General features: G+C 40.4%; 1 protein-coding gene across 1 annotated transcript in view; it reads right to left on the bottom strand.

The window, feature by feature from the left end:
- Casd1 (CAS1 domain containing 1) overlaps nucleotides 1-24,976 on the bottom strand; it is a 42,055-nt gene extending 17,079 nt beyond the window's left edge. The window contains exons 1-10 of the mRNA XM_052173206.1: nucleotides 24,372-24,976; nucleotides 17,775-17,871; nucleotides 17,110-17,230; nucleotides 13,502-13,546; nucleotides 12,026-12,088; nucleotides 8,871-8,915; nucleotides 8,318-8,441; nucleotides 6,934-7,148; nucleotides 3,670-4,092; nucleotides 2,616-2,705 (exon numbers count right to left, since the gene is read on the bottom strand). Coding sequence (XP_052029166.1) covers nucleotides 2,616-2,705; nucleotides 3,670-4,092; nucleotides 6,934-7,148; nucleotides 8,318-8,441; nucleotides 8,871-8,915; nucleotides 12,026-12,088; nucleotides 13,502-13,546; nucleotides 17,110-17,230; nucleotides 17,775-17,871; nucleotides 24,372-24,918 — 1,770 coding nt within the window. The 5' untranslated portion in view covers nucleotides 24,919-24,976. The remainder of the gene's footprint in view (nucleotides 1-2,615; nucleotides 2,706-3,669; nucleotides 4,093-6,933; nucleotides 7,149-8,317; nucleotides 8,442-8,870; nucleotides 8,916-12,025; nucleotides 12,089-13,501; nucleotides 13,547-17,109; nucleotides 17,231-17,774; nucleotides 17,872-24,371) is intronic.
- Between the last annotated feature and the right edge of the window lie 1,219 nt (nucleotides 24,977-26,195).

Raw genomic sequence — 26,195 nt, 5'->3', positions numbered from 1 at the left:
AAGAACAATCCAATGAACACCACAGACTTGACATACAATTGAACTCCTAAACATTTACCACGGATCTATAAGCTCAGCCACATTACTATTATAATGGCCAATATGGATATGAATGGTCATATGTAATATGAACAGAATAGTTTCTACTATATAATCCATATTTAAATTTCTTTGAATACTTTTGTCTGCTAACCATGGTGGTACATATCTATAATTCCAAAAGCAGAAGGAGGAGGGTGATGAATTTGGGGCCAGCCTGTGCTATAGAGAGCTCCAGAGCCACCAAGGCTGAAGAAGTAGCTTAGTGGTGGATCCTGGCCTAGAGTGGGTCAGCCTGTGAGTCTAATCCCTGATCCTGCAAACAGTGAATCAATCACACAGTGCATTTGACTGCTATAGCACTTTAGTGTCTTTAAATACATATTTCCCCTTTATCTTTCATGTATCTGTATTATGACAAAATTTCAGAGTTGAAATTATATTTGAATTTTTAACTCTGTTAAGAGCTAGGCAGACTGTCTAAATCCTCACAGTCTGTCATGAAGGTGTACAAAGGAAAGGAGACACTGCACTGCAGGGGCCAGGTTTGCAGGCTTGCACCCTCAGCACTGTAAGCACATTTGCTGTAAGCTTTATTTTAAAGGAATGTTTATGCCAGTAAGTACCATCGGCCTAGGCTATTCAACGGTTCTCTGAGATTTTCCCACACATTCCCTTATAGAACAAAAACTATGGAATGTTACATAGACATGGACATATTTTATTTAAGACAATACAACTGGACAATTAAAATACCATGGCAGTTAAGGTTTTAAATAACGTTAATTTCTCAACTACCCATGAATGAAAGTCCCAAATAACTTATAACCTATATGAACAATGCCTTTCCAGTGAGGACACAGGTAATTTTTAACAACAAAATTAAAAGAAGTGGGACACATAATTAATCATTACAAATGATCTGCTAATGAAAAGTATGTCCTTTCAGCATAGAGTTGTTGTTGTTTTATTGTAAATGAGAATGTATTGGGAGGCAGTCTAGGAAGATGTATTAAATGCTGGCTTGGTAAATGAGTAGACTAGAATGCCAAATTGCCACCATCTTTTTACGATGTAATTCCTTTCTGGAATCACTGAATTGAAGAACTTAATCTGCCATTAATTTTTTCCTACCTAATTTCTTAGATAGAAATATCACCACTTAATATGTCAGCAATTAATTACCTTTCCAAATGGCACATTCTTAAAACAAAACACCCCTCCCCCTATCACTAAGCCTTTATTCATACATCAGAGGTATTTCTAGGCTCCAATATTCACCTCTTCTTATTTCCTAGAGAATTTAGGGCTTTATGCCATGAGTTCTAAGCCATCTCCCCTGACTGGATTCTCTTCACTGTCTAAGCTTTACTCACTGTAGCTTAAACGTACAGCTGCAGGGACCAAAGGACTCTCAATGCTGTGACAAGGATATACGGCACAGGCATGGACTTCAGAAAGGACCACATTTCGTTCTTTTGCTCTCTGCCTTCGAGCAAAACATCCATAAAACCCAGAAGTTCAACAATTTTCAAAGATACAAAACAAGGAAGACTATGGTTTTAATATTCTTAGAAAAAAATCAGTAACAATAATATTTACATTGCTAATTGTTATTCTCCAAGCATTTTCTTCTTATCTGAATTTATCAAGTCAAATACTAAATATTTATACATGTATTTAGGGTAAGCAATGAAACAATAAAACAGCTTGGCACTTCACAGGTTATGTATGAGTTTCTAACTTTAAATTTTGAAGCATTTTTTCATGTGCGTATGACTGTCCACTGACAAATCTACAGGACAAGCAGCTGTTAGGTTCCCCCACAGAGGCCTGTTTTCCCTGATCAACAGCTGGAATGTTAAAGCTCAGGACAACAATAGTCTTTACCCCCCACAGCTAAGGCAACCGGACTATGTTTCCTGGAAAGAAGAAAAAAAATGAGGCCAAAAAGTTCCAAGTCTTAAAGTTTTTTAAATATAAAACTAGTAGGGGCTGGAGAGATGGCTCAGTGGTCACGAACACTTGCTGTCCTGTGGAGGACCTGGGTTTGGTGCCCACGACCCATATCAGGCTGCTCTCGACTGTCTGTGACTCTGGCTCCTGGGGATTCAATGCCTGTGGATCCACAGGTACAGACACTCATGTGCACATATCCAAATGCAGACACAAAACTAGACATGATTAAAAAGAATCTTAACATTTTAAAATATAAAACTAGTTAATCAAAGTTCTTAAAACATAGTGAAGAATAGAATATAAATTTGGTTTCTTTTGATAGTGACTAGCCTATTCTAAATCTTTGCTATTTACAAAGCTTCCTGATACTTTACATTAGCTGTTCAACAAGATTATATAAGATATTGGCTATCTCTATAGTACTAAGGACAAAGAAATATAAAATATAAAGTCAATTATTGCCTCATTCTTTTCAAAGAAAATTGATTTTGCTTTCAAAATGGTAGGTTTAAGAAAGACTTGGGGAAATACGGGAAGGCAAACAGTTGGGCAGGAGGCGAGAAGGGGGCCGTGAAGCACGTGGCTTTCCTACGTTCTGGATGGACTCCTATACTTACTGTGCTTGCTCCCGAGATGTGATAGATCAGAATCACAAGCTGCATCCAGCCTTTCCATTCATCCGTTTGTTCTCTATTTAATACTTTAGTCTGCACGAAGGAACCAAGATCTGCTTTAAAATCTACCGCAAAGTAGTTATTTGATGTATAATTTTTCTTACAGTATTTAAAGCAAAAGCTAATGTCAAAGAATCATGATTGGGGCAAACTGTCTCTATTTCTTGCTAAAAGATATGATGAAATTTTTTTAAATGTAAAATAGATTTGAAAGACAACTATAATGAGATCTTGAGGAATTCAGGTGATCCTTCTGTTTTGTTTCAAATGCCACTAAAACTATAACATATGTATATATAGATGTAAAAATAGCATCCTACAATTTTCTTTACAAAATTGTAGAATTTCAGAGTTTAAAAAAAGATCTTACAGTCCTCTTATACTTTCATTGACAGATACTGTTCTATTATTAGAATTTATTTTCCTTAGCAAACTCTTATAGAATATGAAGAACTGATTAATCATGTTCATAGAAGAGTACTTTTTTTTTGCAGAAGAGTTTGGTAATTCAAATAAGATACCCTTATAGGGAAGTTATGCAATAATTCTGAATGATGGGCACACTTCTAAATTAGGAAACTCAGATCAAGGGTAGAAGCCGCAGCATTATATAAGCTCTAATTTGTGTATACATGTCTAATAAATATATAAATATAAAATATTGCCATCATATAGAAGCATTTCTAATATAATTATATTTTTACATTTTAACTGACAATGAATAGCATCTAGTACTTGAAGGAATCATTCTATTTTCTCTAGCCTCAAGCAGTCAAAATAACGTAGGTCATCCTATACTCCCATCCATTTACCTTTTGAATGTTTTAACTGTTTTTAAAAAGAGGTGATTAAAGAGTCTACTAAGCAGAGTATAACTTCAGAACCCTTCATCCTCCTGTAGAAACATAAGTAAGTCCTAGCATAAAGCCTGTCAACAGTTTTTGAATTGACATTTTGCAGTTCATGGAATACCATGAACTAATAAAAATGATCTTACCTCTTTCGTGTTTTCATTGTAAAATACTCCCAAAACCAAGATATAGATAATTGGAATAAAGAATGATGAATGTGTATAAAATTTGTTTTCCTTCATGAACAGGTTTGCACGGTCACACATATAGAAATAAGCCATAATCAAGCCAAGTTTGCAAAAAGACTGTAAAAGTATTTCTAATGAAGACACAGGAGTATTGATAATATTCTTCTTTTCCTCTCCACTTTCCAAATCAGTACACGGCTTATTCTTCCGGTGAGCATTGCGATGAATTACATAGAATATGAAATACCCAATGATGGATACAGTAAAAAAGCAAGCAGCTAGCTTCTGAATGAGAGTAAGAGGCGGCCGAGGCTGACAACAGGAACCATCCACAGGCTTCAAGATTTTATTACAGTACACGTTCATGAGAATCATTGCACTCTGTGAATAGACAGGTTTCTTGGTTATTATCTTGTCAGTGATGTGTTCCACATCACATTTTCTCCTGTGACTACTGTCGAGATTTTGACACTGAAACCAAATGCTCTTGTATCTCTTGCACCCACTTCCTAGACACCCATGTGAATGATAGTATTCCTGCACTTGGTAACAGCTAGTTTGGGTATCTCAAATTTCTTGGATGTTGCTCACAAGAAGTTTATTTTAGAATGTGATCTAAGACACACCGGAAAGTGATACCTCCTTCCTACTTAGAATGTACTGATATTGTTCTATTATTTTAGAAAATAACAACGAAAGAACAGCAAAAAAAAAAAAGTAGTAAAAACCTCATAGCTGCTAATACATCAGCTAAAACAAACAAACAAACAAACAAACACAATCCAGAGAGATGTCAAAGACCAAAGAATTTTAATTAGCAGACTTCCAAATACTGCAATATAGCTACCACTGAAAAATTAATAATTCTTAGCTAACAATGTTGATAATGTACCTTTAATTTAATTCATAGCTTATAGATAATTTCTGAGTATAATATTAAGATATCTATCTATTGTTACATGAAATGTGGAGTGCTCAACATAGTTTGACTATATTATACTTATTTTAGGCAAGTTGTCTAGAGTCTGTCTAGTTGAAGATTTGCTCAAACTCTAGACTTTGAAATCTACAATTTGGGTATCTGTTGGATGGTGATGGGATTACTTGACCATTGGTTTTCAAAGTACTCAATCAACCATTGAGAAAATCCTGTCATCATAGCCCTTAGATTGAGGAAGTTCTTGGGCCAACATTCTTACAAACCCTCATCCACAGATGTTCTGACAAGGTCCTTAACTATGCCCTGGAGTCTTCAAAACCCATTATATATACAGAGAGCAGGTATACAAGCAAAGACATTTTCCTGTAGGTGAGGAACTTTTATATGAACCCTTTTTGCAACCTAAATCCTAAAGAAAAGACTTTATAGCCATACTACTTGATCCATCCAGTTTGTGGTCTAATACAAGTAACATGAGTTCCCCTTTTCCTTAAAATTTAAGTTCCTCCTTATAAACACATTTAAGCTTATAGAATTCCTTGCTGAATCTTGCTATAATAAAATAAACATTCAATGGCAAAACTTTTAAATGGTTAGACTATGATCAGACACTTATGTGATTAATTCTCCTATATGAGTGTGAGCACCCCTCTCTCTCTCTTCTCCCCCTCCCTCTTTCTTTTAGAAAGTTAAAAAGCTCCATTGCTGTAGACACTATGTACTTAGGACATAGTCCTTAGTTCTACCTACCTATAACATCTATGATCTATAACAATGACCAGCATGCCAAGACAAGATGTCTGTAACGGTGTATAAAAGCATTCACATGTTGGTGGTAGCCGACAACTGTCTAATTGAATGTAAAACCCTTTTAACAGAAGAAATCATGACTGGGACTGAAATCTAGTCAGTTTTCCAAAGCTAGTGAGATCATGGACCTTTAAAAAGAATCTATTACCACCCCTTTGCAAGACCAGCAATAATTCCTTACTGATTCTAAATCTTATTCGTATACCCACAGATCAGTACAGCTATAACCCTTCATTAAAGAAGCCTCTCTTTACTATAAACAGAAATCCATAAGTGGACATGATTCAGAGATGAATGGGTCATGGGGAAATACAGCTCCAGTGGACATATTTACATCACAGCCCTACAACCATGGCTAAGGGAACAATGAGGATGAAGGAGTAGAAAGATTCTAAGAGACAGAATAGCAGGAAGTCTGCTGTGCAATGCTCATCTAGAAATGGCTGCATAAACAAGCCTGGAACAATGGAGGTATCAATGGGCATGCTAAATTGGAAGGGGGAAACCTCATGGGGTCCCACAACTAGACAAAGAACTACAGACAATTAGTGACTGCTGGGAGAAGGAGATATAGGTCTTTCCCAGGGATGAGCTTTCTTATTGGCTGTTCAGCCCTGAAACCATATACACATACATAGAAACAAGAAAAACAGACCTAGCAGGTTCTATTTATAGGTTTGTGCATATATGTCCATACATTTCTATATAATGATGATAATAATAACAATAAATAATAAAAGAAAAAAGAGACTATCAACTTTAAAGTGGGACGGATGTGGGATCGGCTGGAGGATGGGAACCTATGAGGGGCTGCAGGAAAGAAAGGGAAGAAGGAAACTGATATAATTCTTTTTCAACTGAAGATATGTTTTCAAAAAGCCCTCTAATTATTTTCTTCTAGCCTGCAAAGTGTTTACTCATGAAGTTTTACTTCACACTTAACACAAAGTCTTTCCATCTGTCACTCTAATCTGTACCTTGAAACTGCAGTGTAGGAACCATAAGGCTATAAAAATGCTTTTTTTGTTTTATCTTGCAGTGCGGGCTCGTCATTGTAGCTGTGTCCTGAACAAGGGACGGACAACATAAAGTAGTCCTCTGGGCGAGCTAAGAACTCAGAGGCTTCTCGATGGTGACAGGCACTTTAGATGGCAGTTCATTTCTCCCCCGCAGCTGCGGCTACATGGAGTTTTGAGTATAAGGACTTTCTAATGGGACTTGTGGGGAGTGGGGACCCAGAAAAGGGGAAATCATTTGATATGTAAATAAAAAATATATCAGTTAAAAAAAGAACTTTCTTACTTAGTCCAGCCTCAGTTAGGGGGCAGAAAGCAATCTTCTTTCTACATGTACATTTAGAGGGAATGAGTAACTGGGACTGTAATGAGACAAAAGGACTGGCATCCCGTCGTGACTGGCGGCTATTGGCAAGTGAACTCAGCCTGCCCCCACTGGCACACAAGAACACTTACAGTCTCTCTGCTTGACTCAGGAAGGTGTAAGCCATCCAAAGACTCCATGATGGTTTCCTGGGCAATGAGTTTGGAAACACTGAACAACTTGACGTTGGACTTGGAGGTCCTGGTGCTACTGTTCAGGATGCTGACTGCAGCCTCATTGTAGGCGTCTATCTTCTCATTGGTAATCATTTTCCTATTTTCACTTAAGAGATCCTCATAAACTGGGTCTGCACATTGAAAATACACTTAAAATAAAGGTCCAAGCTTCTGACTGGTAAAAGCATGCTCACACATGTTGGTTAATCCACATTTCATAGTTTGTTCTTGGACTAGAGGTGACACCAGATATTGAATAAAATACTTCTACAAAAAGCTGGATGACGTTGGCAATGGTTTCCTATTTTACACTTGACTTATGAGCCAATTTCTCCCTCAAATTTAAAGAACTTTCATCACTTTCTCATGTATACTGTTTAGGGGAAATGCTGCAGCATACCCCATGAATTTAAAATCCTTGATGCTGATTGTAACAAATTACAACAGGACCATGGAAGAATGTCTCTGAAGGAGCAATGAGCAATCTGCTTTTCTGACGCTCCTGTGCAGCTCTGGGAAGAGTATTCAGATAATCTGGACATAATACTCAGGGCCCAAGTCTGCCTATTCTCATCAACTATTATATGTATATATAACTATTATATGTATATATAACTATTATATGTATATATTTTTTTTCCTAAGAGAAAGGTTAACCATGAGTCTACGAATTGAGCAGAAATGGTGCAACAGATTCTCACTCCCTTTCTTATTCCTTCCAACTTGGAAATAATTTTAAGAGTTTTTGACAAACATATTGAATTGCTAAAATATCCAAGGCATTTCATATTGTGTGGCACTTTCAATAATGGGCATTCAATAAATTCCTGAATGAGCTGACTTAATGTGAGCTTCACACCCAGGATAAACTAGATGGGTGCTGATTTAAACATTGGTGTCACCTGCAAGTATATTTATTTCTAATGATTCTGAATTTATACAAAGTGTGGTTAATATCTATCTTCACTGCCTTCCCTGAGCACAGTGAATATACTCTGCAAAAAGTGAAGCAGTTGGAGGTGAATGTTTTTGCCTTTAGGGTTTATGTCTTCACTGTATTTTGCAGCCATTCTGCTGCTTGGTGGATATTTTCTATTTATTTTATGTTTGCTGTATTTATTAGTTTGTTCCTTAAATTTAAAAAAGAAAGCAAGTTCCACTAGTTTATTCTAATCTTGCAAACACTATTTCTAAATTTATTCTCATAAAGCAATAATTTTGTTTTTTGAAACATGGTATAATAAAAACCTATATCTTAAAATTTATATAAAATGACATTTTTTCATTACTCAGTCCTTACCTTGTAAGACCCAATAAACATCACTAGTCTTGGCCAGTTTTTCTAAGAGCGGTGCTATGGCGGTGATGTTCATTTTATACTGCGACAGCGCTTCCTCGCTGCCATTATGAATCTTGATGGACCACTAAGAAATGGTGAGTGAGAAGCATTAATTCAGCACTCAGCATGGAAAAGGAACCTATATAACGCACCTAATGTAGCAGGGTAATTTTAACACAGTTCTAATTTTAGTTAATACTAGAATAACTGTAGTCAAATTATTTAATGAAATGCATGCTCACAATTATAAAAAGCCACGATAAAATAGTTTTTGAATGTAAAACACTCAAGAATATAATTCTAGGTATAAAATAATACTGAGATTTAACACGAAATTTATTTAGTTCATTCAGGCCCTGTTATTAAAGTTTATCACTCTGGTTACTTATACCCAAGAAGGAAATTAAAATATAAAACAATCAAGAATTCTATTTAATAAAAATTAACTTTTTTCTTGGCATGTCCTTAAGAATGAAACAAAGATCAGTCTGTTAAAATGCAGACAGGAACTTACCGTGGCGGCTCCTGCTACAATCACATGGGGCTTTGAAACCGAGTCCTAAAGGAAGAAAAGCCTTATAGCCAAGCTACATCCAGATGGAAGACTGAACACAAGCAACAGCAGTCACATCGTTCCTACATGGATTGTTCTTGACAAATGTACTCTAAGTTTATAGATCCCTTCCTAGATTCTTTTTACAATAAGATAGTTCAAAGCTTACACGGCTACAGGGTTACAGTGCATGGCAAGACACGTGTGCAGTTAATTCTCTAGTATTCTTACACACACACACACACACCTGAAATCGAACACGACCTACTATTACTCTGAATTCTGTGTAAATTGCTTAGAGTAAAGCTCCAGTGTATTGTGTCAGTCAATTAAGAGGTATTCATGGAGGCCTACAGGGTACACAGTGTAAGAGTTAAGCAAAATACAGGATCAGTGTCCTAAGGAAGGCTAAATCTAACATATAGTTAACAAAATATACTGGTAATTATTAAAGACCACATGTGGGGGGAAAAAAAAGAAAAGTCTCTAGAAGTGTTCACCAGTTGCAAGGTGCACTATTTCTAACTCAGATATTAGTGCACAGGATTTATAACATTTACATAGTACTGAGTTTTTCGAATCTTCTTCTAAAATGTCTCATTTTAAAATATATTGCTACTGCCTTGTGAGATAGGCAGGGGTGATGTCAACTTGTTCAAGTAAGGACCATCCCGACAAACAGTACGGTATTCCTCAGCCTGGCAGAACAGTCAAAATGCCAATAACCTAAGCCCTGACCAGAAGACCTGATGCTGCAATTGTGTGAAAAGAAACAAAAATAAGCACTGCATTTAATTGAAAAACCCCACTGACCTAAATCTTAATTGACAGCTGTTACTTCTCATCATAAAGGTGACCTGTGCTGACCGTTGTCCATTTCTTTTCAGCTGGATGACACTTCAGCTTATAGCACCATACTTATTAAAACTATTCTCTTCCCTCATCCCTCGGTAGCTTCCTCTCTCGTTCCTCAGAGCAGTGATTTCAAGTCTTACATTCCCTCAGCAGGTCTGCTTGCCCTCCTCCCGCTGAGGCTGACCCATTAACTTCATACAGAAACAAGATCTGAGACAGGGCATGCGCTCTGCCCTCCCACACGCACGCCTCCCACTTCATCTCCATACTCGGTCAGTCGCCTATCTTCCTCTAACAAGAAATGGACTCCATACCTCAGTCAGTCCTAGCCCCAAACTCTTTTCTCGACTTCCGCTTTCATATCTGCAGTTCTGATCCATATGTCTTCTCTTCCAAAGCTCCTAATATCGAGCCAGTCAGGTTCTCTCTAGTTCTTCTTTCAACCTAAACGTACTAGCTGATCTTTATTTTCAAACCTGACTTTGACTTAGGAGCAAAAGCTTACTTGGATGAATATTCTGTGTTCTGTGCCCGTTTCTCTTTCTCAAGTCTAGGCCTCATTTTCCCAGGCTTTCAGTTTGGATGTAAGTCATCTATTTAAACAGTCCTCGTAGCGCCCACTAATGAACCCTGAGTTGCCAATCCCAGAGGTTCAGTCATCTTACCTAGGTAATGTCACATCACCGGCCCATCCTCCACTAAAGATGCCTTCTCTGTGCACAGGGACAGCTCTGCCCCTCCACTCCTTCCCGTTCTGCTGCCATGTCTAGATAATTCAATTCCTCTCTAATCCCTAAATTCTGACTCATTCAAGCTTTTCTATGCAAATCCCTTCTAAATGTCATCTATACCAAACTCACCAAATTTACCAAAGTAGCTTCGGCTTGATTTGCACCCACCTACCAAACCCAACATCCGCAGCTGGTGTCTTCGCAGGTGAGCGGGCTCAAGGTCCTCTCTCTTCTCTGCTCCACCCTGTCATTCTTCTCCTTACCAGTTTCACTAGATGTCTACCACCCTCAAAATACAAAATACATCCAACCTAATGTCCTTTAGGAAATCCACTCTAAAGTATCTAGACGTATAGGTAAATAAAACTAATGTCGTTCAGACTACATCCTGGCATGTAGTTATCCTATACATTATCAAGTCTCCCCCAAATAAAAAGAACCAAAACCAAAGTGTGATCTGCAGACACACTCAGACTTCTGCTGGTCCTCTGAGAAGGCTGCGTCTGTTCTCCACTGTGGTCCATACATTTGAACACATAGCTCAAACAAATGAATTATAAATGGAGGCTATGTTTCAATGCGACCCTAAAATGCTTATTTATTCCATGATGTGGTTCAGTTTTAAACATTTATTATAAGTCAAGGAGGTTATTTTTGGTGTAAAAATGTCATTATGCAAAACTGTCAATATAGTTAAACATTGCTTTATTCATGACAAATGTAAATGCCTCTAGGGAAAAAAAAATACAGGCTTCCTCCAAAACCTGATGAAAAGCTTTGTGGAGACCACTGTAGAGACTGAAGGTGGACTTATAAGAGCCTAGGAATCTTCTGACATCAAGGACACACTCACTGTTCTAATTTATCTCCACAGATTATATGTTGGAACTTACTAGTCCTGTCTACTAGGTCATACATGCAATGAGACAACCAAAGAAAGTCAAAAAAGTAAATCCAAGAAACTTCCTTAGTCCCTGCTTATAAATACGAAAACCTCAGAAAGATATCAGGGAAACCTGTTTGGCTGGAAGATTATTTGTGCTTATTTAAGATAGGGGTTTACTCAGCCTTGCACCAAATCAATCAACCAATCATCAACCAATCAACCAACCAACCAACCAATCAATTGATCTCTCTCTCTTCTTTCTTCACTTCTTACCTTCCCCTCCCCTTCCTTTTCCCCCTTCCCTCTCCCCCTTCCCTTCCCCCTCCACCAACAAACACCACCTGAACTCAGGGCCTGATGCACACGCTAGGCAAGTTCTACACCTGGCCTCACCCCAACCCTTCTTTCTTATGTGTTTCACAGCATGTCTGAATTCCCTGGTGTGACAGCAGCAGGTGAGGATCTCACACATGGAGAGTCTAAGCATCATCCTCATGGTGATAACAGGAAGAGATATTTAATAGCACTTACTCATCTCAGCCAAGGACTAGAATCAATCTCACATACATTAGGGAAAAAAACCAGTTTCTCATTTGCTTGTTAAACTTGGTTGCACACACCAAAGCCTGTTTTCAGATACAGACCTCAGTCCACACCTTGATACATTGTTTCATAGAACCATTAACTTCTGGATGCCAAAGAAAATCCTGGGAGAAATGTTAGAAATAAACAAAAAGTAAAAAAAGAAGTACTTTAGTTTCATTATTCAAAATAAATATTACCATTTTTCTAGAGATGGCTTAAAAGTAAAATACCTAAGACATCTTCATTTGTCATCTCAATTTGGCCAAGAATCTTGTGGCAGTTCTGCTATCTACTCGTCTTCTCCATGTCCCACATTTGAGCGGAGCGATCCCTACTCAAACCCTGTAACTGTCCTCAGAATAGACTCCCGGAGCTTGCCTAGGAGATGCATGTGCCTGGTGCGCCTGGCCTGTGCGGCTGCCTTCCCTTCTGCTTCTTCACCTTGCTCGCTCTCTAGGTTTCTGCTCACTTTGCCCTCAGTATTTGTGGATTCATCCTGAGCTTGGTGCATCCTCCTTACCCTTAAGGCCTTGATGAAAGCACCATTTGGTCACAGGGGAAACCACTGTCCGTTTCTTCCTCGGTCTATCGCTTCTGCCCTGCTCTCTTCGCACTCATCTGACCCCACTTAACACTTGGGCAGGACTACAGTGTCCTGGGACTTCTTTAGGCTAAGAACATTTTTTTCTTGACTCTCCAGGGATTGCTCAGCATGATTAAGAATTCAGAAAATGTAGATATATTCTTAATTATTTGACATTAATAATTTATTATTATATTAAATTACATAGCAAACTATACTAAAGGTAACTCGTTGCCTTCTTTCAAGCATTTCTGTTTTGTTAGAGGCAAGGTCTTCCTCCTCTGGGAGGCTATCTTTGGATTAATTCATCCTCTATCAGTTCGGGATCACAAGCATGAGCCAGGAGACTGGCTTCCAGAGTTTCCTGTTATTTATATTTTGAAACAGATACACTTTATTTTCAAAGCTCAGTGTAGCAAGATACATTTTCAAAAAGTGGCCTCAATAATTTTGGGTATACACTGTCTCTGACAATTTTTCTGATCCATGTAAACGCTGAGCCTCTGACCGTCTCTCTGAAGCTGACTCTCAACTCTTATGGAGTATGATAGAGGCAATTTTCTGGAATTTTCCCCCTTTTATTAAAAAAAGTTTCTTTTCCTTACTTAATATATCCTGATTAGCTTCTGCTTCCTCTCCTCCTCCCAAGCCCTCCCTGCCTCCCTGCACATGATCTTGAACGGACATCAATCCTGAACTCACACTGGTTTCAAATTACTATACAAGATTATTGCTTCCTGCATAAAAATTTGAGAGCCCAATATTTTTTATTTTATTTCATAAAAATTTTTAATAGACATTAATTCTATTACTTTGCTCTCTATATAGACTCAGAAAGAATGCACTGAAATCTAGTTATTATGAATAAAATATAGAGTATTAGCTGGTCTACAAATCAATTTACCTTTGGATATTATCTTCAACATTTGACTTATTAGTACAATGAACTTACCACTTTAACTGATGCAACCTTGTCTTCAAAAGGAATGTTTTCATGCTAGCATACGAAGGAGACAACAGAGAAGCTTTAGTTTATAAATGTTTCCATGGTATAAACTCATAATCTTACTATCTTTCCAGTGAGCATTTTTTCTTAGGTATAGAACTTTCCCCTGCATTAGCTTAATAAAGATATTATCTTATTTTTTTTCAAAAAGCTTCAAAGTTTTGACCATTTGAAATTTGCCTACAAATTATTGTATTCGATGATGCAAGGTAGGGATCTCAATTTACCTCATGCATATTATCAAGTGCTTCAGCAAAGTTAACTAACAGACCTGCCTTCACCCAGGACTCTTCAGTAGTACGTGCATGTGGATGAGCTTGTGTATGTGGTGTGTGTGTGTGTGTGTGCACATGTGTGTGTGTCTTTTTAGAACTCCCTGTTTTAGTAATTTGGCTTCCTTGTTTAGCCTATTCCATCACTTCATTACCTTTATAACAACAGGTAAGAAAAATCTTTATATTGTATAACAGATCCTTATTCTAAAGATTTACTGGACTTACTGATGGTGTATTGCCTTTCCTCATAAAATATAAGATAAAGCCAACCGTTGACAACGCATTCTGTTAGGACTTTACTGGAGTTATATTGAACCTATGGGCCAATCTGGGTTTAACTAACTTCTTTACAATGTTGAGTCATTTTACCAAGGACATATCTACTACTGAGCTCCATCATTTTAAACTGTCTTTCAGCCAAGTTTTGCATAGTTCTTGTGCATGCAGACACACCATCTTTACTGGTTGCTATCCCCCGCCCCTTCTCTTTATAGTTCAGTAAAACTTTTAAAGTTTTGATTCCATATTACTATGGCAGAGACTGTAACTGAATTTAACACCTTTATTTTAGTTGTTCACGTAATGTTTATATGTCCATCTTATGATCAGCTACTCTCCTTTTCCAAGAACATAATTGTAATATGTAGACTCCTGAGTCTCCTTCTCTCCAAACCTTACATCTTTACAGTTTTTTTCAAATAGTCTAATAAAATGATGAAGAGAAGCAGCAATATTGAACACCATTGATTCTCTCCTGATTTGAATGAAGTTGCTTCTCACATTTCACCATTAAGAAATTTTCTGTAGGCTTCTAGAACTATTATATAGTTAAGTTCAAACATAAATGGCCTAACAGAAAGAATGATGCCTGCTTTCTGACATAATTAAGACATGCTTGCTCATGGAGTACTATGTGGTGAAAACACCCCACAGGCTCCAAGTGCGATCAGTCAACTCTTCGCAGTTACCCTCCACCAAGCTAGGCTGCAGGGCCACGAATGGCCATAGCCTAGCCACATTTGCCAGTTTTATTTGCTTGCCTCTCCTTCTCTGAGAGCAACAGGAAAGTTCTCCACTAATTTGTCAATGCTTTGTCATGTTAATCTTCACTAATCTCAGTGTTAAGGGTAAAATCTTCTCAGTGATTTGAGCATTTGTCATTAGAAAGCAACTTTCTGTGGTAATAATGCTTTTACCTCAGCATCTATTTGTCTTATATTAATAGACCTTCCTTTACTTCAGCAGGAATTTGCTCACTACTCTTTTCCTTATTAAAACCTTCATGTATTTTATTTTAGGGACACTTTCCTAAGTAGGAAAGTGTTCTTTTCGAAAGAAATTTGGAAAATCTGTACTTAGCTTAAATTTTTACGTTACTTGTGTTTATTTTTATTTTAAATAGTTCTGCCATCTTGCTTGGTTTGTACATTCTGAAGATATTATTTTTACAAATGTACAATCTTTGTAAAAACATATTTTACATATAGGCATAAATAATATAGATGCATATGCTGTATATAGGTATATACAAACACATATGTATATAAGATACATTCTTGACATCAGATTTACAGGGTGTTCTTTAATTTTTTTCTCATCTGTTTGGAATTTGCACCTTTAAATTCTATTCAACAACAACTGAAACAGAATAGGCAATATCGCCGTTCATGGTGTATGGAAAGAGAGAATATATAAAATAGAATTTATCAAATGTCTGATCAGCAGTTGGGAAGAATGAGACCATTTCTTAGTATATGTAACTTTAAAAATGTGTCACACTGTCTTTTCTTGTTTCTTTTTAAAATGTATTTGTTAAAATGTATCTTGTTTGATAATTTGCAGGATGACTGAAAATTGCTACAAACTTAGGTATTCCACTAGGTCTTAAAACATTATCTATAAATAGATAGATTGATGGATGGATAGATGATAGATAGATAGATAGATAGATAGATAGATAGATAGATAGATAATTAGAGTAACATATACTGTAAACCAATATGGCTTTTTCAACTAACAATTGCCAAACTCATTATATTAATTTCCAGAAGGAATTCTACGCCTATAAATATTAAACTGTTTCTTTGTGATCAAAGTTTTGTGTATATTAATGGGATGTATGTTTACAAACACCATATATAGCCAACATCACTATTTTCTATCATCCTTCTGACGCTCAGTCCCTAAGGATGCAGGGCTCACTATCATCAGCACTGCCTTCATAGCTGCTTACTGCAGGGTACCCCATTTCCCAGCTCCTCATCACAGGTGACCTCATGTGGCAGGCAGATTTCCACTCTAGACTCATGAGTTATTCCTGCAACTCTGCACTCTGAGTCTCCACTTTCTACCCTTTGCCACTCCCTATCTGTAAGCACAGGCACTTTGAAGACAGGATTAGAAGATGTATAAAAAGGAAGGCTATGATGAGATAGACCACTCCCTGCAAATTAACTAATTAACACATATTAAGCTTTGTTACTTTTCACCTCCCCAGGTCCCCACTGTCCCTCAGCTCACACCTCCCCAGGTCCCCACTGTCCCTCAGCTCACACCTCCCCAGGTCCCCACTGTCCCTCAGCTCACACCTCCCCAGGTCCCCACTGTCCCTCAGCTCACACCTCCCCAGGTCCCCACTGTCCCTCAGCTCACACCTCCCCAGGTCCCCACTGTCCCTCAGCTCACACCTCCCCAGGTCCCCACTGTCCCTCAGCTCACACCTCCCCAGGTCCCCACTGTCCCTCAGCTCACACCTCCCCAGGTCCCCACTGTCCCTCAGCTCACACCTCCCCAGGTCCCCACTGTCCCTCAGCTCACACCTCCCCAGGTCCCCACTGTCCCTCAGCTCACACCTCCCCAGGTCCCCACTGTCCCTCAGCTCACACCTCCCCAGGTCCCCACTGTCCCTCAGCTCACACTACCTTAGGTCCCACTGTCCCTCAGCTCACACTACCTTAGGTCCCACTGTCCCTCAGCTCACACTACCTTAGGTCCCACTGCCCCTCAGCTCACACTACCTTAGGTCCCACTGTCCCTCAGCTCACACTACCTTAGGTCCCACTGTCCCTCAGCTCACACTACCTTAGGTCCCACTGTCCCTCAGCTCACACTACCTTAGGTCCCACTGTCCCTCAGTTCACACTACCTTAGGTCCCACTGTCCCTCAGCTCACACCTCCCCAGGTCCCCACTTGATCAGTGCTATTTCAGCATAGTGGGTAAGGGATGGCTGGGGCTGGGGCTGGGGGTGGGGGTGAGGGATTGGGCAAGACTACTTTACCTTATTTCCTTCTTCTTTAAATTGGGGGTTAATGATTTTTACAAAAGAATAAAATAATTGACGGATCCTGGAATCTCCAATAAATGCAATGCGTTTATCTACAAGGCAAGTCTTTGCTTCACTGAAATTTAAAAAAAAATTAATTAAAATAAATAAAGCCAACATAATTAAAATAGAAAGAACATAGCTTAATAATATTAAGTTTTAAAAAGGACAAAACAGTACAAACTGTTAGACAGCCAATCACGCAGCTTTAGAATGAGGTGGCCAGGTCTGTTTGACGTACTACTTATTGTCAACTAAGTCAGGACCAGCACCCAATGCATTAAGCGTTGAAGTCCTGCCTGAATTGTACTGTCCTTTATGCCATTACTCAGCGTGCTTGAGGGGCCAGGAATCCAGGTTACAGAACAGAACACGTCCTCCTTATATCCTGTCCTGCTTACCTGCTACCTGAGTTGTTTTGTCAAAGGGCTTCCTCTAAAGCTTCAGGGCAACAACCTACACTTGGAATCAGCTCCAGTCCAGTCCAGCCCAGGCCAGCCCAGCCCAGCTTTCTATCAGGAAGTTTCCACCCTGCTACCATCCTATACAGAAAAATACTCTGCCTCTCACTACATATTAAGATTTATGCTAGGAGAGAAAACAAAATGAAGATATTTTACCTTATTTTGTATTTATGCATCATACAACTGTGAGGTTGCCAAACTTTTTCTCCAAGAAATCTGCCACTTGAGAGAAGGTATTCGCATGAATCATTGCCTACAACAGTAAAATGCCGTGGTGTTGTAAATATTAGTACTTAGTTACTTTTATATTTTGCTTATCCTGTCCTATTTAGTGTCTGTGAGATCAGGAAGTAAAGTTTTCTAGACTTCCTTATGCTTTCCAGATGCACGCAAACCTTTCAAGAGAACCAGGGTTCACATCAACGCACTGTCATGTTTCCACTTTACCCTGTAGGGACTTCTGTTTTAATTAAAAATAGATTCTTCTCTCATACAGTAAATCTCAGCCATAGTTTCCCCTCACTCCACTCCTCCGGGCCCACCCACCTCCCCTCACCCCACGCCCATCCCCTCCCTCTCTGTTCCTTCTTCAGAAAGGAGCAGGCCTCCAAGTGATGACAGTCAAAACAAGACAAAGCAAGACAGGGTAAAAGCCCTCAGATAGAGGCTGGAAAAGCCAACACCACAGAAGGAAGAGAGTCTCGAGAGCAGGCAAAGAGTCAGAGATACTCACTCCACTTTTAGACGCCTCGCAAGAACTCTAAGCCAACAGCCATAACATACATGCCAAGAACCTGGTGCAGACTCACACAGGCTCCATGTTTGTGCTTGCTGCGGCCGTGTCTGCCAGCCCCGGGGAGCCCTGCTCTAGGTGATTAAGTGGGCCATGTTCCCCTGGTCTCCTCCAGTGCGTGTAGGAGAGACTCATACAGTCTTTCCTCCCCATCATCTTTGGACCCCCTGACCGCAGAGGGAGGGACCAAATGAAGACCTGCACTTTAGACTCCCTCTCCACATAATGTCTGGCTGTGTCTCTGAAGCAAGCTTTTATGGCATTTTGTCAATCCTGTTTCTGAGTGAGAACACCAGAAGTATAAGAGCTACCAGAAGGACCTTGGGAAGGACCTCTGAGCAGCCACATGTGTGCTCTAATGCATGTATGCACGAGCGTATCTAGAAACATGGTTTTAAACCAAGTTGTAGAGCTGCTTGGCTAGGAACTCCCTCTAGCTCTGTATAAACTGGGAGAGCCATTCTATCCTTTGGTCATTTTATTTTACATTAGCCAAATACACAGGAACAAAATGATGAAATGCAAGATGTTTGCATTAACTGCATATTGTAGTAAAGTAGATGTCCAAGTTAACCTCTAGTTCCTTATTAACAGTTACAAGCAACATAATTTGGTTCATAGTTACTTCAGGTTGTACTAAGGGGTCTGGTTAAAGGCTCACAGCAAAACTGACACTCAACCAGTACTGAGGAACTGGAGTAACTCCAAGCTGGCTGCTGTTTCCATCTGCCAGGATGCTAGGTCCATGCCAGGGCCCCCTGAACAGTGCAGGAGCAGTCCAGCATGGACCACAACCTCAGTGTCACACCGATGCAGAGCAGTCCACCACAGACCACAGCCTCAGCGTCACACCAATGCAGGGCAGTCCAGCATGGAGCACAGCCTCAGCGTCACACCCTTTTTTTTTCTGAGTCTAGATATACATATATCTGCCCTGACATAGTCCATATGAGAAGAATAAATCTGTAAGGCAGGATGGGCCAACACAGAAGTGCTACTGTCTCAGTATCCCAAATAAAACGCAAGGGAAAATTCACAACACTTCACCATCTTGCTGGAGAGAAGCTGTCTAACAAATGCAGGACACCATGATTAAAATTTATAGTTATAAATGTATCCTAAGCAAGTTGTTTTTATTTCAAAGATTTTAATAAGCTATCTCTAAATATAAATGGTTCTTAATTCTTTCCAATCTTTAAAACCTAATTCTAGCTCTAAAAAACAAAATTAAGGCACAAAAACAACCAAAGATGAATAAAGGAGGGATTGCAGTAAAACTCAATGCATTTATTTTCCTAAAAAACAACACCTTTGCAAGTACTCTTTTATGATAGCAAAATCCCTATTATAAATTAGAGTAAGTTTAAAGTGAGAAAGAAAATTTGGTACCTATTGCAGTCCTATCTTTTTAGATACGCATATAAAATCAACTTAGAAGTTAGTAGCAACTAGTTTTTAAAGAAATATGAGTTGCAAAAGCGAGGTTTTAAGCTTGTGCTGTATTTCTGCCCTATTACTATAATTTAATAAAAGCCTAAAGAAACACATTCTAATTGTCTCTATGCGGAGATAGACGCACCATGCCCATAGCTTAAAATAGTCATTTCTTCTGCTGAAAGGCTTGACATGCAAAGTTCTTTCATTCTTGGTACTACTGTCCACACCTGGCTCCTCAGGTCATCTACTGAAAAAAACAACGGGTCTAATGTCCTGAACCCATTTCAGGAAAATCCTACAGCAAAGGGGACTTGAAGAGATCAGTAAGTAAGCTCTACCGCTATAGTAATTTAGAGTCAAATGCTCTCTCTGAGAACCAACTTCTTTCTTATGCAAGCTGATTGGTGATAACTTTGATTAATATATAAGAGTAGCCTTTTCACATTTAGCAAAATATAAATAACAGGAATAAGTACTTGTATAATCTAATTAAAAATAACATGATTTACAAAAATTTCTAAAGTTTCATATTCTAAACAGGTTCTCTTTTCTTAGCAAGGAAATACTTTTAGATCAAATCACTAAATGTGTATCTGGTTGTAAAGACAATGTACACATCATTTTAAAATTATGTGTACTATATGAAATCCTTTCCAACTATATCAAGACAAAACAAAGAAATCTCCGGTTGCTATTTTTAACTGTCTAATATAAATTGGAAAGTTACTTTAATATAACCAACTCATGCTGCAAAGTATTCAGATAAATCCAACTAGGAACACAACTTATAAAAGGCAATTCTAAAAAGGCTGGCTTCAACACTCAGGTCATCTAGATGCATGATCACTTCTTCCTTATTCTATTATTACTAGAATAATAATCTTTCTAGTTAGTGGCTGTAGATGTTTGGATTTTATGCATGACAGGTTTTTTTTTGCAACAATAGAAAGAATAAAGCAAATAAACAAGCAAAGCAGGAAACTGAAAACATGCTAGCCACAACTAAAGACAGCCTCCAACGTCCTTCAGAAGTTACAAGCTGCATTTTCCTTTGAACAAAATATCACTAGACACTTACTGCCTTTAGACTGAGTCACCCTACTAAAATTGTATTGCCTACTGCCAGCCATGAAAACACCACGCCATACAGTGTACGTATAATGTGACCCACAGAAGACTATGTCTAAGACTCAGCAGGTCCATTCTGGGCTGAAAACCGTCACGTAGATGTTCCTTTAGAAAGCTGAGCGTATCCAGGATCTCTAACACCTTCATGCAGCAATACATGTAAGCAAAACACCACTGCACATAAGAAATAGAAGAGTTTACAAAAACAAACAAATAAGAAGGCTGAGCACAGTAATCCTAACATTTGGGAGCAGAGGCAGGAGCACTAGCATTTGCTTAGTGATAGAAAGGAAACCAGTTTCAAGTAAGTTTGAAAGAAGTTAGCTTTACCATTGTAAAAATCTGCTTAAGGGTTCAGATACTAGCCTCTAGCCAAAAGTCATGTTTTACTCAATAATCACACTCAGAGATTTTTTTTAAGAAGGCATTTTAAAGCTCATTCTAACATATTATATGAAATACTAATAATTCAAAAAAAAAACCCTCTTCTTCCTAAAATTGAGATTAGAACACAAAATTCACCTAGAATCACAATCAAAGCAAAAATAATTTGTACATCCACTCACCCAGTAGGTATCTATGGAGTTCCTACTGTGTGTTAGGCTCAGGCTATTTAAAAATGGCTAAGATCCACTTGGAAGCCCACTGCGCATATGTGGAAGACAACAAGACCCATTCTTCCGAGCACAATATGGTAAGCATGGACAAGTTGCTTTGGCAGACACTGAGTTGCTCACTCCCACTCTATGAAGGCAGCATTTGAGTCAAGCATTAAGAGAGACAGAGAGAGAGAGAGAGAGAGAGAGAGAGAGAGAGAGAGAGAGAGAGAGAGAGCTGGAGCAATTTCTTTCAAGGGAAGAGAGAATGTTGTAGGCAGAGGAAAGCAGAAAAGGCGTAAGTGTAAGTGTTTGCACACTGTAAGCTCAATGCTTAGGAAGACGGAGAGGGAAGCTAGGTACCAAAAAAATGCTGCTGTGGCTTTAAGTTCTATACATGCGCCCTCTAGAAAATTATCTCTTGGTCTGAAAGTAAATGGGACCTAGCTTTACTGGTAGTAAATTAGCAGTTCTAAAGTATCAAGCATTAGTAATTAAGTTCATCTTCCATAGGGCTTCCATCCAGCTCAAAGAAAGGCAGTCTATAACATAATGGCACCAGGCACACTGACACTGACTGGTGCTAAATCATAGCTCAGCCACTGACTAGCTGTATATTCTTAGGCAATTTACTTAACCTTTCTGGCTTCATCTTTAAAATGTAAATAATTCTCTAATTCACTGAATCTAAGACACATCATTATTTTTTCATAGCAGGAAAAAAATGTTACCAATTAAACTTTGACATGCAATCAAAGTTTTAAAGACTCTTCTTGATTACAGAAATGTTAAAGGGGGGGTAGATGAAATACTGTACCTCATAGAGGCTCTAAAGACGGAATGAAATATGAAATGCCCTTAATACAGTAAGTTATCCTAATGTTTAGTGTACTTTCCACTGCTCATCCAAGACAGAAAGTCCATTCCTGTTCCAAGTATTACTTCTATGTGATTCAAGGGTATGTTTGTCTGTGAAAGGCATTGCACCTGGCATGGCTTGGCACTGCCAGGGCTAAAATGTTCCGGGTAAGATGTTTAGTTTTCCCTGCACAGCCTCTGGTTAAAGTTCTTGATATTCAATCTGGGCAAGTACACATGACAGGTGTGCTGCTTCACACTCAGGGCACTGAAGTACCTTTGGAAACTGATGACTCCCTTCTGGAGGAGGCTTCACAACCCGAGACTGCTACACTGACTCATAAGGCCCCATCTGACATTCTATCCCCCCCCCACACCCAATGGTGACAGACCTTGGTAAGATGCAAAATATAATCTAAATTTAAAAATTAGTATTCCAAGCTTAGCAAAAGACAAGCACAATAAAAAGACAAGTAGGCAGGGCAGATGTTTACATTTGGGACAACAATGCAGTTATAAACTTTAGCTACATTGACATCACAAAGAGTTGAGTTAGATGACAGCCATCTCATATCAAACTAGCATAAAAAGATTAATCACATTTAAAAGAAACATGTTCTCTGAGTTATCAAAAGTTGGTGCATCAGTACTGCTAATTGTGATAGATATATATATATATATATATATATATATATATATATATATATATATATGAAAATGTAGGCTTTTGATAGCAGCTGTAGAAGCAATGAATCTATAGAGGACTGGAAGAGAAATAGCCACAAGGATTTAAAGACTCTATCTTTTTAGTTCAATGAAGTAATTTTTAAGATAATATATTTGTAATATTCAGTTATGAAACTAAGGATCTGGAAAACTCAAGAGTAGGCAGAAAGAAAGCATCGAGTTTGACTAAAATGGCCTCCATTTTGAGCATCACATGAAATGGGAAGACAGCTCAGATTCTAGTACTCTGGTGACTGGGTTGCACAGTAAAAATGGGCCCAGTGCTAATGTGCACATGGCCATCACGTTTGTCTAATTATCTCATAGTCACCAAGAGCTGTCTGGATAATGACTCTGATGATACCAAAGGTCAAACCCAAAAGATCCTATCATCATCATTTCCCTCCTACTGTCAGTGACTGTCCTGGTTCAGTGACTGTCCTGGTGGCATTTTTCGTAAGGGAAGGGGGGGATCAATCAAAAAGACAAGCAAATATCTCTTGATAACTGAAGGATAATTCCTTCTGAGAAGAGGTCACGGTTCCTTTCCAGGTTCCCAACCAGCATGTAAACTCATATTGAAGGCCAGCTTTCAAAAGGCATACTACTCCCTTTGCCCGCCCACGTCTACTCCTGTCAACTCCTTAACTTCTTTAAGAAACAAACAAAAGCTAACACCTTGCCTCAGTGCCTTTATTTGTAAAAAACTGTGCAACCCAAACTCTTGAAAAGTGTTTGAAAGGTTGGTGGCACCTCCTTCACGGGAGGGAGGTGGGCCATGGGCAACTTTAGCCAAGAGTGGCCCTTCTGGCAAAGGCAAACAGGGCTGCCCGAGTGGCTGTCCAACCGTCGGGCCCAGAAGTGGCAGGGCAGGAGGCAGACCCCTCGGGCGGGCGCAGTGGGCGACCCCAGCGTCCAGGAGGCGGTGCCGCGGGCTGCCCCCCGGGGGCCTCTGGTCCGAACTCCTGCCTGGGAGCGCGGGCCGGGCGCGGCTCCAGAGCCCTGCTCCAGCAGGAGGTGGACCCGAGGGCGGGAGGCTGGGGGCCGAGGGCCGCACCGCCCGGCCCGCTGGGGTCGGTCGGGGCACGTGGGGCGCCGCGGGGCCGCGGGAGGCCACGGGCGCGTGGGCGTGCTGCGGCGGGGGGCGGCCTCCCGCGCTCGGGGCCGCGGCGCCGCCTCCCCCGGCCGGCCCGGGCAGGGGGAGGGCCCGCTCACCTCGGTAGCGGCGGGACGCGAGGTGGCACGCTGCGAGCAGCAGCACGGCCACCAGCGCCAGCACCTTGGCGCTCCTTACGCTGAAGTAGTGGTTGATCTCCCGCTTGCCCAGGTTGTAGGCCAGAGCCGCCATCTTGGTTCCTCCATGACAACAGTGCGCGGCGGAGCGGGGAAGGGGCGCCGCGCAGGGGCAGCTCTGGGGCGGCCGGCGCAGTAGCCAGCCGAGGAGCAGCCGCCAGCTCCCTTGCCCGTCGCCCGTCCCGTCGGCCGAGGAGCCCCAGCCCGCGGCCTCGGTGCCGCCGGCCTTCCCCGTGCCCTCGTCGGCCTCCCCCCAGCCCCGCCGCCGTTGCTCCGCCGTGCCGGTGCCCCAGGCACCCTGGCCGCCTGTCTCCTCCCCTTCCTCCTCCCCGGTAGCCTCCTGCCTTAATAGCGGCTGCGCCTCTGACGGGGGTCCGGATGCCCGGGGCTCCGGGGTCACCGGGCCCAGACGGGCCTCCGGGGTCACCGGGTCACAGGCGGCAGTGGACGGCGACGGCTGCACAGGCATGGGGGCTGTGGGGGAAAGGGCCAGGGCCTGCAGCCCGGCCCAGATGCCAGCTCTGGGGCTATGTCCTAGTGGACTGACTGCTACCTGAGCCCAGGTTAGGGCAAACAAAACTACTGTTCCGGAAGAAAGTACACTCCCTGCTTCCCTATCACACCCTTTCTGAACTTTGTGCTCTCCCACGGTTGTGGGGGCTTAAAGGGAGGACACCCACGGCCTATCTGGCAAGTTCCTCTGCACCTAAGGTGCTGGCCAGGTCTTGGGGTGGCTGTAAATCCAAACACTCTACTCAAGAGTAAGGCCCACGTTGTTCACCCTTTACTATTCAACTGCCTGGTGTCCTTTTTGTCCAGTTGCAGTGGGTGGAGATGCATCCAGTACCTGACAGAGGCCTAAGTTGGCGCTGACCGGACATCAGTACAAGAACCCCATTCTCTTTTGTGTTTACACAAAAGCTTTGTTGACATGAAGGCTGGCCAGGATAGCAGATTGGTTGCCTGTGGCAATCCTAAAACTTGGTTAATGTTTTGTGATTATCAATAGACCCAGTACTACTCTGTGTCCTTTGAAAAATTGGTCTTGAAATGCCTTGTAGTCCAGTATATCTATTAACATTGTGGTTAGAAGGAGTCATTGTTGAGTTGGAGCTGTTTGCAAGCGTTCTTTGCAACTATGAGCTGTCTCCAAGAGTGGGCTTCTAGGCCCTTCTCAACGTTCTAGAATGTTAGAGAGAAGGGACTTACAGATCCTGTCCAGTCATTCCTGTCCTCTCCACTGAAGGATTTCTTAAAATTATGTTTCCAGCCACAAGCGTCATATCATGAAAGATTCTTGTCGCTTAAATGAAATCACATACATCACTGTCATAGATATAATGCTAATAAGCAATAAAGTTAAATAAGTGTACAAACACTTAGGCTCCGTTCCCTGCAAATGGCGGCTTTCTCATCTGAGGCTGATCACATCCTGGCAGAATTGAATCAGATACGGCAACAACCAGATAACCAGGAGAACAATATGTGGCCTGCCAATCAAATCCTAGACAAATTCTATGACATCAACAGCAAATTAGAATTTCTGATCCACCTTCAATAACCAGCGCTCACCCCCAGGGCTGGCATAATGCTTGCCAAAAATAAAGAAACCTACCATTGTACTTAGTTGTGCTTTCTAGAAGGCTTTCTGAGATACCAGGAACTTCCTGGAACCATCTTTGTCCTTTTCTCTGTGTTAAAGCTAACCCCTTTACCTATTTCTGCCTTTCCTGGTAGATATTGCCA

Source organism: Apodemus sylvaticus, chromosome 2 (assembly GCF_947179515.1).
Source record: "Apodemus sylvaticus chromosome 2, mApoSyl1.1, whole genome shotgun sequence".
In the NCBI taxonomy this organism is placed as follows: domain Eukaryota; kingdom Metazoa; phylum Chordata; class Mammalia; order Rodentia; family Muridae; genus Apodemus; species Apodemus sylvaticus.
Note: the sequence above shows the minus strand (reverse complement) of the source record. Positions and strands in the feature narration are given on the sequence as shown.